We start from the raw sequence: 13,242 nt of genomic DNA on the forward strand, positions 1-13,242 counted from the left end.
TTAGCTTGATTCAGTTTAGCAGCTAATACTTTTGTTAGGATCTTGTAATTCACATTAAATAGTGATATTGGATGATATGAGTCACATTCTGTAAATTCTTTACCAGGTTTTAATAAGACTATGATGGTAGGATCATAGAAAGAGGATGGGAGGGAATCTTCTAAATGAGTCTGTTACAGTGTACCTTGCAAAATTGGGGAGAGTTGCTCTAAGTATCTCTGGTACACCTCTATAGAAAGGCCATCACGTCCAGGGGATTTGTTTAATGCCATATCTGTAATGGCCTGTTAGATCTTTCCTAGACTAAGGCCAGTCTTACACGGACGGGTCGGATTCTGCATGCGGGAGCCCACAGCCTAATTCGGCCATGACCATAGTTTGAAAGGAGACAGGTACACTTAGATGCAATTTCTTCTGTACTGCAGATGGACGCGACGTCCTGCAGTCAGACATGCACAGTCTTTTTATGTTTTCAAAACTCTTGTTTTTCCCACGCCGTCGCTAGGCGATGACGTGGGTACCCATGACCTATCCGCAATGTCAATTGCGGATGGGCCATGGGTCAGACGGATTCCGTTGACTTCAATGGAAGCCATCCGTGTGGACTCCACACTAAAATCGGACATGCTGCAATTTTTTTTGATCCGTGAGCGGAAATCCCAATCACTGTCGACTCATGCGAGTGGACATGTGAATGTTCTATTGGTCTGTGGCATTCTGCATACATTCAAACGTCTGTACAGGTGATGATCACGGCTTCCACAATTCAAACCGGATTGTGTGAGACCGACCTTAGAGGGGCATCTAGAAAGACTATTTGTTCAGTAGAGAGGATTGAAACGGAGGGGCTTCTAAATAAGCGGATATATCTGATATCGATTTGTCAATTGACCACAGGAAACTTGTTTTAAGGACAGAGTACTGGCACATTTACACATAACGAGTATCGCTCAAAAAAAACAAACAAAAAGATTCAAACAAACGAATTTGAGTGATAATCGTTCAGTGTAAATTTGAAAGAATTGCTCCCTATTCGTTGAGTTTTGAGTGAGAAGCCAGCGAAAATCCAGCAATACAGTGATAAATCTTGCAGTCTAAGCGCTCTGCATGAGCGCTGCTGACCTTACTGGTGTAATATGTCTCCACCGGAAGTATGGGTGTAGACATGGATTGGCCGGGCTGAGTTACAGGGGATGGGCAGGTCACTCCCACAGCTGCAGATTGGCTGATGCCCTCACACAGCTCAGAGATACGTGTACCAGTTCTCCCCGTGGACAGCTCACACATCTGTGTGCCCCAACTGTCACTTTCCCCGCCGCCGGGCTCCCACCTCACCTCCTGGCACCCCGCTGTACCGACCCCGCTGTCACTTTCCTCCCCTTGCTGCCAGCTGCCTCCTATGTCCGCTCCCGACCCTGCTGTCTCTCCCCCCGAAGGGGGAAGGCAGGGCGGCTACCATCTGGAGGGGCCGGGGCTCAAGAAGGGACAGCCACACAAAACAGCAGCAGATTGTCAGCCGGCAAGTAACTGGCCGGCCAGGAGGAATGGAGCGCAGTCTGTGCACATTGTCGGCCGGAGAGAGCGGCATGCAGGAGCTGAGTGTTCGGGGTTGAAGATGGCACAACAGCCGCACAAAGCAGGAGCCTGTCATCTGTCACAAGTAACAGGGGGGACGGGATGGGACACAGCAGAGACCAGGAGCAAAATCAGCAGCTAGGGGCGTTACCTCCAGCCCTGCCTGGTCAACCCCGAGCTTCCAGTGTCGACATATGACACCAGTACACCGGTGGCGTTAGGGCTCGTGCAGTAGTTTAAACGACTGTCGGGAGGTTCAAAAGGGCCATTAGATTGATTATTTTGTTTAATTAAAGGGGTTGTCCCGCGGCAGCAAGTGGGTCTATACACTTCTGTATGGCCATAATAATGCACTTTGTAATGTACATTGTGCATTAATTATGAGCCATACAGAAGTTATAAAAAGTTTTATACTTACCTGCTCCGTTGCTAGCGTCCTCGTTCCCATGGAGCCGACTAATTTTCGCCCTCCGATGGCCAAATTAGCCGCGCTTGCGCAGTCCAGGTCTTCTCCTGTTCTCTATGGGGCTCCGTGTAGCTCCGCCCCGTCACGTGCCGATTCCAGCCAATCAGGAGGCTGGAATCGGCAATGGACCGCACAGAAGAGCTGCGGTCCACGGAGGAAGAGGATCCCGGCGGCCATCTTCACCGGTAAGTATAGAAGTCACCGGAGCGCGGGGATTAAGGTAAGCGCTCCGGTAAGCTTTCTTTAGGTCCCTGCATCGGGGTTGTCTCGCGCCGAACGGGAGGGGGGGGGGGGGGGGGGGGGTTGGTTGGAAAAAAAAAAACCCGTTTCGGCGCGGGACAACCCCTTTAAGTTAACTAGTAGGTGGCTGGATTGTTTGCCCATTTCAAAAGTATTCAAGTTTTAACATGCAGCTGATGTTTATAGAAGCAGGAAAGTCCCAGCCAATTTGTTTTATTAGTATCAGTGATATGAGAAATGCATAGCTTTTCAGTTATACAGCATACAGTATGAAGGATACAGTAGATCTAAAGGCCCATTTACACGCAAAGATAATCTTTCAAACTACTGAAAGATTTTGTGATCTATTTGCATAAAGGTCATTAACTCTATCATCTTCATTTGCATGTAAAAGGGCCTACAAATGCTCTTTCCAAAGCCCAGCCTGTGATTAATCACATGCCTAACTGTGCACACAGCTGCATTGTGCTTTTCACAGCTGCTGGCAGATTACAATGTTATCTGCCAACTCCCGTGGAGATAACAGCATGTGGTCTTTTGAGAGATTCTTTATCTCTAATTAGCTGAACAATGGATTTTAAATTCACCTTAAAATCATCGTTCAAAAGTAAACTGCTCGATGCCTGTGCTTACATGTAACGATTATGACTCATTTTTGATCGTTTGAACAAATTTTGAGCGATAATCGTTACGTGTTAATGGGCCTTAAGACAACCGCTAATATAAATCTTAACCCCTTAGTGACCAAGCCTGTTTGCACCTTAATGACCAGGCCAAATTTTGGGAATCTGACATGTGTTACTTTAACATGGAACAACTGTAGTAAAGGTTTTGCATATCCAAGTAATTCTGACATTGTTTTTTCGCTGGTGACAGCTCTGGCGATTTTATGGATGGACCCCGGCCGCGTGCCTCTGCTGCCTCAGCCGCCTTAGCCCTCCTGTACAGCAGGGCCGGTGCTACCTAGGTGCCTGGGGTTTGATATCGCTCCAGTTCCCGGGACGCTCTGAAGCCCCCTTCCTCCCGGCGGGTGGCCGCCAACTTGAAACAGGGTGACTTGAAAGAACAATCTTCTTGCTGTGCCTCCACAGCTGTGAAGGATTGCAGGTGAGAGAAGGGAGACACAGAGGGAGAGAGGAGGGGGGAAGTAAATACTGGTGAAGGGAAAGAAGTGAGGAAAGAACAGAAACACAGTGTGACAGAGTGCCCCTGCATGTGTAATACACCCCAGTGTAGAAGGGTGAAGCTGCTCGTTTCCCTCTCCCCCACCCACCACCCCAGAGGACCGGAGAGAGAGAAAAACACAGTTTCATCCACACTTGCAGCTCTCCTATTTTACAACCTGCAAACACTGCAGCACCAATGTAAACCCCAATCCGGGTCGGGCAAACAGATGCAACAGCCAAAGTGTTCAGGAGACCGAATCCTACTCCTGAAAAGTATCCGTTGCAAAAGAAAACTTCGGCAGCATGCATGGGTGCTAATCCATACAAAAGTTTTATTCCTCCATCACATACAGAAATGGCGATGTTTCGGCCATATTGGCCTTTCTCAAGCTGGAGAAAGGCCAATATGGCTGAAACGTCGCCATTTCTATATGTGATGGAGGAATAAAAAACTTTTCTATGGATTAGCATCCCTGCACCTATCAATTGACTCTTGGCCTGTCCTGTGCTGACATCTGGTGGTGATGTGGTGTCGGTTTACTGGCATTACTACATTATGATTGTGCCTCAGCAATTAAGCATTAACTATTAAACTACCTGTGAATTTTCCCTGTGATACTTTATAAGTTCAAGCCTGTGGATAACTCTTACAGTACCCTTCCGGTTAGATGGCTCCCACTAACGAGCTAAACTAGTCAACAAGCTGCAACGGTTTGCCCAGCCCAGCACCTCAATGGATCCCCCATCTAATGAACCCTGCAGCCCACAAGGTACACCCTCTGAGCGGATTGCACCAATTTCACCTCCTGTATCGGACCCAACCATTGCCGAAGTTTTTAAAGCAATCACGGAGTCACGCTTTGCCCTCACAGAGAAAATTGTTGCCCTACAGTCGGACTTTGGTTTGCTGAAGGCGGGTGTTCAAACGTTGAGGGAACGCATGGCCGAGATTGAGACCCGAGTCTAGAATTTTGATCTGACTCTGTATTGTACTCTTTATTTTTTGTGGCTTGTGTCAAGTGTGGCGTAGGATCAGGGGAAACCATGCGGGCAAATTTCCGTAGTTTTTCCAAAGCAGACGAATTCCTGACGTGTGCTCATAATAACAGAAGAAAGAGGAGAGTCAAGCCAAGCCACGGCAGAGCGCGTCGCACCAGAGAGAGCCTCCTACAAGTACCGCAGGCCCAAGGTCAGCAGATCAACAGGGCTCCAGAGCTGTTCCGATCAATGCACAGCATGCAGCGCTGCACCCACCAGGCAGCCCACTGATCACCAAGCAGAAGGAACTTTGGATGAGCAACTACCTTACTAATGGTGAGCACTCTGCGAGGTTACCTCCTGGCCAGGCCGTACCAAGCTGCAACGCGAGACATTAATGAGAGGCACCACGTCTCAAGAACAGCCTTATGGAAACATGCCCCCCCTCACACAGGCGTTTTTTACCGCGATAAGTGTGGTGCTTTCAGCACTGCGCTAATCGTGGTACAATGCTCCCATTGCTTTCAATGGGACCGCTAACACAGGCGCAGACAGACGTGACTTTCAAGTGGTGCATGTTCTATTTTTGGGCGTTTCAGCGCTAAACGCACCAGCTATACTACATGAAGAACAAACAAAAAAAAAAACAGGAGAAAGTGGATAACCTATTTAGGGTCAGGACTTTGACTTGGTTATTCTAATAATACAAATCATCTTCTTTTGCAACCATTCTTTATTTGATTAACTTGTGTAGTTTTGGTCATGGTCTTGTTGAATCACGCAGCTTGAGGTCATGTATTGCTGCCTTTAGGTTCTCTGAAAAAAGTTTTGGTATACCTTAGAATTCATTTTTTCCCCTTAATGATCACAAGGCTTTTCGCAACTCCAAACCATAATGCTTCCTACACAGGTTTTGATGTAGAGTGTTCTTTTTTTTCTTCATGTGATTGTTCTCAGGAAGAGAACAAGTAATGTTGTAGATATGATACTTTTTAATGGCTAACAAAAATACATGATGTTAAAGCCAGAAATCAACTACTCCAATACACAGAAAAGGAATGAAACAAACGTGTACCTCTAGTAATGACCTACAATCCGCAGCTAGAAGTACTAAGGATAACCGCAAAGAAACTCCACTATACCCTGCACAAGGTTGACAATCTGAAAAACATATTTCCGAACCCTCTCCTTCTGTGTTACAAGCAACCTCCAAATTTAAGGAACCTTATAATCAATCAGGAGTGCTTTTCCCTCTGACACACAAAAAAGAACTTATCCCTGCAATGTATGGAGCTGCAAGATCTGCTCACATGTACTGACCACAGACAGGATACAAATCCCCAACACACAACAGGTTTACAAGATCCCTGGGACATTCACATGTTCCACGTCTGATGTTGTGTACCTCATCTGCTGCAGTAAATGTTCTGTTGGGGGCTTTATGTTGGAGAAACAGGACAAAAACAAAGTGAGAATGAGGTCTCACCGCCACACAATTAAAGAAAGAAAGACTGAAAAACTTGTGGCCAAGCATTTTTCTAGTCATGGACACAACATAGAACACATAAAAGTCACCATATTAGAAGGCAATTTCAAATCAGAAAACCATAGAAGAATTTGGTACAAATTTGCAACAGCTTTTGACACTTTCAACAGAGGCCTAAATTCTTCAAGAGGATTTATGCGTGACTGGGAAGTATGAGAAATCTATAGCAGAGATAACATACTGGCCTAGTGACCCTCTAACACTAATTCAGAGACCTTAAAACTTTCACACCTTTATCAGTGGACTATTTAAGTATTTATTTATTACTCTACTCATCCTGCCCTGGTATTTTTTTAAGTGCAAATTAATCGCACCATGTCTGTGCCTAATCATATGTATGTGTGTATCTATATGCATGCCTCTTTGGATCTATTTCATTATGCCTGAGGAAGAACCCCGAGTAGGTTCAAAAGCTCGCTATTAGGTCATGTATTTTTGTTAGCCATTAAAAGTTATCGTATCTACAAGATTACTTGGTTTCTCTTGCTGAGAACAATCAAATAAAAGACACAAATGGTACAACTGTTTTTGTGTTCTGCTATCAAACTAAACTGATATATGTATAAATTGGGATTTAGATAAAATGTGGTCTGATTAATATTGTTATTAGTAATCAACACAGAAATCTAGGTAATTTAAAAAGGGTTCACTTACCTTTTCATGCACCTGTACATTTTTCGTTTAATAAAATATAGTGCACATTTTCAGCAATGCTAATAAAGAATAGTATAATTGCTTTCAATTACTTTCCATTTGCTACACACAGGACACTAACACATTACCTGCATAACCTTGCCATCTTTCCCCCTGTATAAAGTGTAAAGCTGATAAGCCCTGGCCTCATGAGGAGGGAATGGTGGTGAGGGCACTCTATGTTTGCTCTTTCTCCTTTGGCTATGGCCAGTTTGGTGGCCACCGGGAAAGGGCTGTTGATCTGCAGGTGATGATGGGTCTGATAGAGCTGAAATCTGAGAATATATTAAGTATTGTATACATTATGTTTCATCTAAGAGATAGAACTTTGTTATTGTTACAAAAAAAAAAATCCATAATTCTGAAAGTTCAAAACAGAAGGTCTCATCATCAGATAATGGCAGACATCATGCACAGGTCAGCTCTACAGTTTTTGTTGTCCTATCTGCAGGGGATTTATAGCTGCAAAGAGTGAGTGGACTAACACTGATCTAGGAACGCAGCCTCCTTGTTTTAAGGCTGGTTTATACGAGCCGATGAACGCTCAAAGATCGCTCAAACTACGGTTTGAGTGACAGCTTTGAGCGATCATTTTGCATAAAAATTAATTGGTATTTTAAGTAGCTACTCAGCTACTTAAATACCAATTAGGTATGCAAATGAAGCCTTCACTGAACACAACTAATAGCCAGAGGCTATTATCTGCACTCAGATCCTTTGTTCTCCATGGGGAAACAATGCTATCAGCACTCCCCCCCCCCCCCTTCCCGGGAGAACTACTGATAGACGATTTTTATGTTGGACTGAATTTAACGATCAGCCAGCAGTGCCCGAAAAGCAGACGATGGGCGCACATTTACACACACAGATTATCGCTAAAACGATCGCCGATTAGCGATCATCGGCTGGTATAAATGGGCCTTTAGTCATAGCAATATCTCCCCTACAAGTAAAAAGGGAGATGCGTAGAGACATTTTGTTTGCATACTCAGCAATCCTCTAATGTACATCTACTGTCAAAATGGTTTGTGTCTTGTAATGCGGTTCAGTCCTATTCAAGCCTATTTGTTACTCCTTGGACATGCAGTTTACATTAGATAATGGCTTTTACCAATACATAACAGAACACAACGATTTATTGGAAAAACAAAATAGGGTATACACTGCATTTGGAAAGTCTTCAGAATCTTTCACTTTTTTACATTTTGTTATGTTGTGGCCTTGTGCAATTTTAAAAAATGTCATGTTTTCCCCCATCATTCTGCACTCAATACCCTGTAATGACAAAGTGAAAACAGAATGTTAGAAACCTTTGTAATTTTTTAAATTAAAAACTCACATATCACATTGAAATACGTATTCAGACCCTTTGGTGTGACACTTGACATTTACCCCTGGGGGCCTCCCATTTCTCTTGATCATCTGTGGAAAATCCAGCTAATTGGACATAATTTTAAAAAGACACCCCCCCGTCTATATAAGTTCTCACAGCTCACAATGCATATCAGAGCCAAAACCAAGCCATGAGGAGGAAAACTGCCTGTAGAGCTCAGAGACAGGATTGTGTGGAGTCACAGATCTGGAGAAGGCTACACATTTTTTTTTTGGCTGAACTGAAAGTTCCCAAGAATACAATGGCCTCCATAACTCTTACAATTGAAAATGTTTGGGATTACCAGGACTCTTTCTAGAACTGGCAAACCAATGTAAGTAATTGGGGGAGATGCTCCTTGGTAAGAGAAGTGACCAAAAACCCAATGGTCACTCTGGCTGAGCTCCAAAAGATCCTGTGTGCAGTTGCTAGAAACTTCCAGAAGGTCAACCATCACTGCAGCTCCACCAATATAGGCTTTATAGCAGAGTGACCAGACAGAGGCCCCTCCTTAGCAAAAGACATGAAAGCCCACCTGCAGTTTTCCAAAAAGCACCTAAAGGACTCTCAGACAGTGAAAAACAAGATTCTCTGGTCTGATGAAACCAAGATTGAAATTTCTGCCCACAATTCTAAGTGCTATATCTGAAGGAAACCAGGAACAGCTCGTCACCTGCCCAATACTATCCCTACTGTGAAGCATGGTGGTGGCAGCATCATGCTGTGGGGGTGTTGTTCAGCAGTTGGGGCCGGGAGACAGCTCCATTCAGCTTTCCATCAACTCTGACCAAAGTTCAGAAATATTCTTACTAGCTTAGTTACTACTCTGTGAATTCCCTTGAGTCGCCCAGCCAGAACTCTGACATGAACCTATATGAACATCTCTAAGGAGATCTGAAAACGGCTGTCCACAGATGGTCTTCATCCAATCTGACAGAGCTTAGGAGGATCTGCAGAGAAGAATGGCAGAAAATCCCCAAATCTTGGTGTGCAAACCTTGTGTGATCATACTCCAGAACACTGAAGGCTGTAAAAGCTGCTTCAACTAAATACACGGTGTGAAAACGTTCAATTCAAAATGTTTGTTTTTCATTTTCATTCTGTTTTCACTTTGTCATTATGGAGTATTGCTTGCAGAATGATAGGGGGAAACAGTTTTGTACTCACTGTAAAATCTCTTTCTTACCTTATTCATTGGGGAACACAGATTTGATCATTGGTATAGCTACTGCCACTACGATGTGGGCAGAAAAAGAGTTAGCACTTTTCACTAGCTATATTCCCCATGCAGGCATCAAGCTAATCAGTTTGTTTTTCTTCGAATAACCTACTTGACTACTCCTATTGCACACAAAGTTAATATGATTACATGAAAAAAACTGTAAGTCAGAGTAGCACCATGTGCAACAACAAAGCAAACACTCAAAACAGGAGGAATAAATGTATTATTATTACTAAATAACCAAATTGGTGGGTGCTGCCCCCCCCCCCCCCAATGAACAAGATGAGAGAGATTTCACATCCGTATCATTGGGAGGGTTGAGGGGAGACAGCTTTGACTGTGGAGCATTCAAAAGCAGTCCTTGGCAGTGGAAAGATATATCACGATGCATGCAGACAGCCTATAGCCTTCTGTAAAACTCTCTGCATGAGGGAGGCGTCTGTAGATGCAAATGTATGCACCTGGTAGAACTTTGAAAAGATGTGCATAGCTGAAGCCCCGTTATGATTTGCCCATGAAACCCCTAGTGGAATGCGCCATAACGCAGAATAAAAGCTCCCTGCCCTTGGCCCAATAGGCCTCTACCACTATTGATTGTATCCAGCAAGAAATGATGAGCATGGCAACCATAAGGCCATGCAAGGTTACGAATAGGAAATCAGAGCATCTGAAAGGGACTGTTCAAGGTCCGCAAGATTCACATTAGATCCAGTTTAACACATACGGTGAAAATTATTCGCACCAAAGAAAAAAGTTCTTCCAAATGCAATGACAAACCCGCAAGGAAGATGATTTCCTAGCCTTCAACATGGTTTGAATGACCAGCTCCTCATAGCTGTGGGCTCTCAAGACCGCTGCTTCAACTACAATACCATAAAAGGAATCCTGGTCGATGAGGGGTCCTTGTAGAAGATCTTTTCAAAGAGGGAGTCGCAACAGGGAGTTGACTAGCAGGTCAACGGGATCCATGTTCTATGCTCGGTGGGGCCAATCTGGGGCTATGAGAACTACTGGGAGACCTTCTTGAAAAGACGTGGAATTAGTGAAGGGGGAAAAGATGTACAGGAACCAAAAACCAGTGCACGGAATTATGAGTACATCAATTCCCCGAGCTTGAGGGTCCTGAGGGACAAAAATTAGTAGCTTTTGATTGATCCTGGATGTCATCATGTCGATGTGCCGATGGCCCCACCTTTGAAACACTGTCCAAAATACATCGGGTTGTAGCTCCCATTCTCCTGGGTCGACTGTCTCTTTGCTGAAGAGGTCGTCCAACCAGTTGTCTACTACTGGTATGTGCACTGCCAAGAGTACTAGCAACTGGACCTCGGACCAGGTTAAGATTTTTATCGCTTGCACCATGACCCTGCTGTGGGTTCCACCTTGGTGGTCTATGTAAGTGATAACTGTCGCATTGTCGGTTTTGATTCAAACTGGGCGACCCATCAGCTGAAGTGCAAAATGAGGAACCGACTGGAGAATGAACCCAAGTTGCAACCCATTTATTGGCAGAACGGATTCCTGTTCGGTCCAAGTACCCTGCACTGTGAGATTTCGCAGCGTGCCTCCTCCACCAAAGAGTCTGGCATCCATGGTGAGTACCTGCCATTGCAGGGTCAGAAAGGATGACCCTAGCTGGATCTGTGGGGACTCCAGCCACCAACGAAATGAACACTGCGTTTGCTGGTGTACTTTGACCTTCCAATTCAAGGAGCTCACTGATCTGTGGAGCATTCTCTCAAGCATGAGACTGACTGAAAATAACCGCCTCGATTAGTCCCAGCACAATCACACCGTGGCGAGTAGACAAGATTTTGTGTTTGTAGGGAGCATACCTGCTTCTGAGTCAAAGCAGCTTCTCTGATGGCCTCAGCACCCGGGCCCGAGCAGTATGGAAGGAAAAGCCCAGAAAATCTAAATGTGAGAGGGAGGACTTAGAAGGGAGATAAATCATTTAAATCTGGACAGAATGTCTGTCCAGGGTAATGTGTAGACTTTCCAGGCTGCCTACTCAGACAGGGTCTTTATCAGAATGTCATGGAGGTAGGGGATGGCTACTATCCCTTTGGCATGCAAGACAGCCATCACTGATGCCAGAATCTTTGCAAATACTCGGGAAGAGGGAAAGTGGCCAACTGAATGGAAGCAACGTGAATTGATAATGCACGGTGAACTGGATAAATCGCTGGTGCACTTGATAGATGAGAATATGAAGGTTGACATCCTTCATGTCAATGGATGCCAGAAAACTCCTCCGATTCCAAGGATGAAATGACCGTGACTCCATGCGGAAATGTCAGACCTTAATGTACCAATTCAAATTCTTCAAGTCTTGGATGGGTCTGACAGACCCATCCTTCTTGAGTACCATAAATAGGTTAGAATAGAAATCTGTGAAGTGTTGAGAAGGGGTGAACTGGAAATTATGACGCCTTGTGCAAAAAGATTTTGTACCACCTGAACTAAGGCTCTTGCCCTTGAAGACCTTGGATTTTTTGAGCAGAAAAAAAAAAAAAATTAAGTAGAGGCAAAAACTGTCTTGAGAGCCGAACCCACTGCCTCAAAGGAGGTTTTGTCTAGGAAATCAATCTTTCTGTAACGCACAACTTGAAATGATGAAACGTCTGCTATAGGCAGGGTGGTATGTTTTGCCAAGCAGGACACTGGTAGGTCCACTACAGGTGAAGCGACCGTTTCTTCACTAGTTCCTCTGGTAAGGGATACAGAAGGTCTTAGCGCTTAGGCGTAATGAAGCGCTTGTCAGGAATATTCCATTCTATGGTTAACATATCGTCAAAGTCCTCATGAGGAAGAAAGCTTTTCTGAGAGTGCCTTGGGTGTCTGAAGAAAAACATTGCCACAGAAGTTGTAGGTGTCTAATCTGATAGCTGCAGGGTATCCGTTACAGTAACTATTAGGCTATCTACCATAGTGGAAGCCTGTTTCTCGAACACATCAGAATCAGACAGCTTAACTTCTGAGTGAATACGGTGTCTGGAATAAACTTCCAAGCATGCTGCGGGCGGCGGTGAATGGGAAGACGATGTGGGAGACCCAGGTGATTGCCTCAAATGAGGAGGTCTAAACCTCCTTTGTGATCAGTAGTCCTGCAAAATGGAGATGTCTCCGTCAAATACGTTCTGACCTGGTTCTAAATGAGCAACTGGCAAAACTGAGATCCATTGGCATCATGGAAAAGAGTTTGCTGCTCACTGAGCAGGCACTCGCTGGGGTAGAGGCGGAGGCGGACGGTAGTATGTAAGAGCAGAGGGAGCAGGGAGCTAGCGTCGTGACAGATAGAAGGAGGGGTAGAGGGAAGAGAACCAGGGAGGCTAGTCCTGAACTGGCACAGCCCAAGTTTGCAAATTTGGCAGATGAGGAGGATGCCATTATAAAGCCAGCACTGCTGCAGCACGACATGCCCTCTGAACGCCAGGGGGATAACTGCTCCAGTGAGATGGGGACGGGGAGCGCAGGGCAGACTAGACAGGTCCTAGTGGTGGGGGACTCAATTATAAGAGGGACAGATAGAGCAAGCTGCCATAAAGACCGGGATCGTCGAATGGTGTGTTGTCTTCCTGGCGCTCGAGTTCGACACATCGCGGATCAGAATGGCAGATAACTGGGAGGGGCTGGTGAGAATCCAGCAGTCATGGTGCACATCGGCACCAATGAACAAATTAGAGGTCAATGGAGGGCCCTCACAAATGATTTAAGGGACCTAAGATCCAAGCTTAGGGCGAGGACCTCCAGGGTAGTTTTCTTGGAAATACTATCTGCACCAAAAACACACTACTAAGGCAGCAGGATCTTAGAGAGGTAAACAAGTGGATCCAGAGTTGGTGTAAGAAGAAGGGTTCGGGTTCCTGGTGTACAAGGCTGACTTTGCTGTCAGCTACAGGCTCTACCATAGGGAGGGGCTGCATCTTAATGGGGAGGGTGCAGCTGTGCTGGGGAAGAAGATGGTTAGAATGCTGGAGGTGT

The 13,242-nt window shown here is 45.1% G+C and overlaps 1 protein-coding gene across 10 annotated transcripts in view; it reads right to left on the reverse strand.

Annotated features, from left to right (window-relative positions):
• The window catches only part of ANKRD6 (ankyrin repeat domain 6), a 172,125-nt gene that overhangs the window by 15,977 nt on the left and 142,906 nt on the right, over positions 1-13,242 (reverse strand). For all 10 annotated transcript variants that reach the window (XM_066608535.1, XM_066608492.1, XM_066608483.1 and 7 more), the window contains one exon: positions 6,754-6,939. In XM_066608535.1, the coding sequence (XP_066464632.1) occupies positions 6,754-6,939 (186 nt within the window). The remainder of the gene's footprint in view (positions 1-6,753; positions 6,940-13,242) is intronic.

This window comes from Eleutherodactylus coqui, chromosome 1, assembly GCF_035609145.1.
Source record: "Eleutherodactylus coqui strain aEleCoq1 chromosome 1, aEleCoq1.hap1, whole genome shotgun sequence".
NCBI classification, from domain to species: Eukaryota; Metazoa; Chordata; class Amphibia; order Anura; family Eleutherodactylidae; genus Eleutherodactylus; species Eleutherodactylus coqui.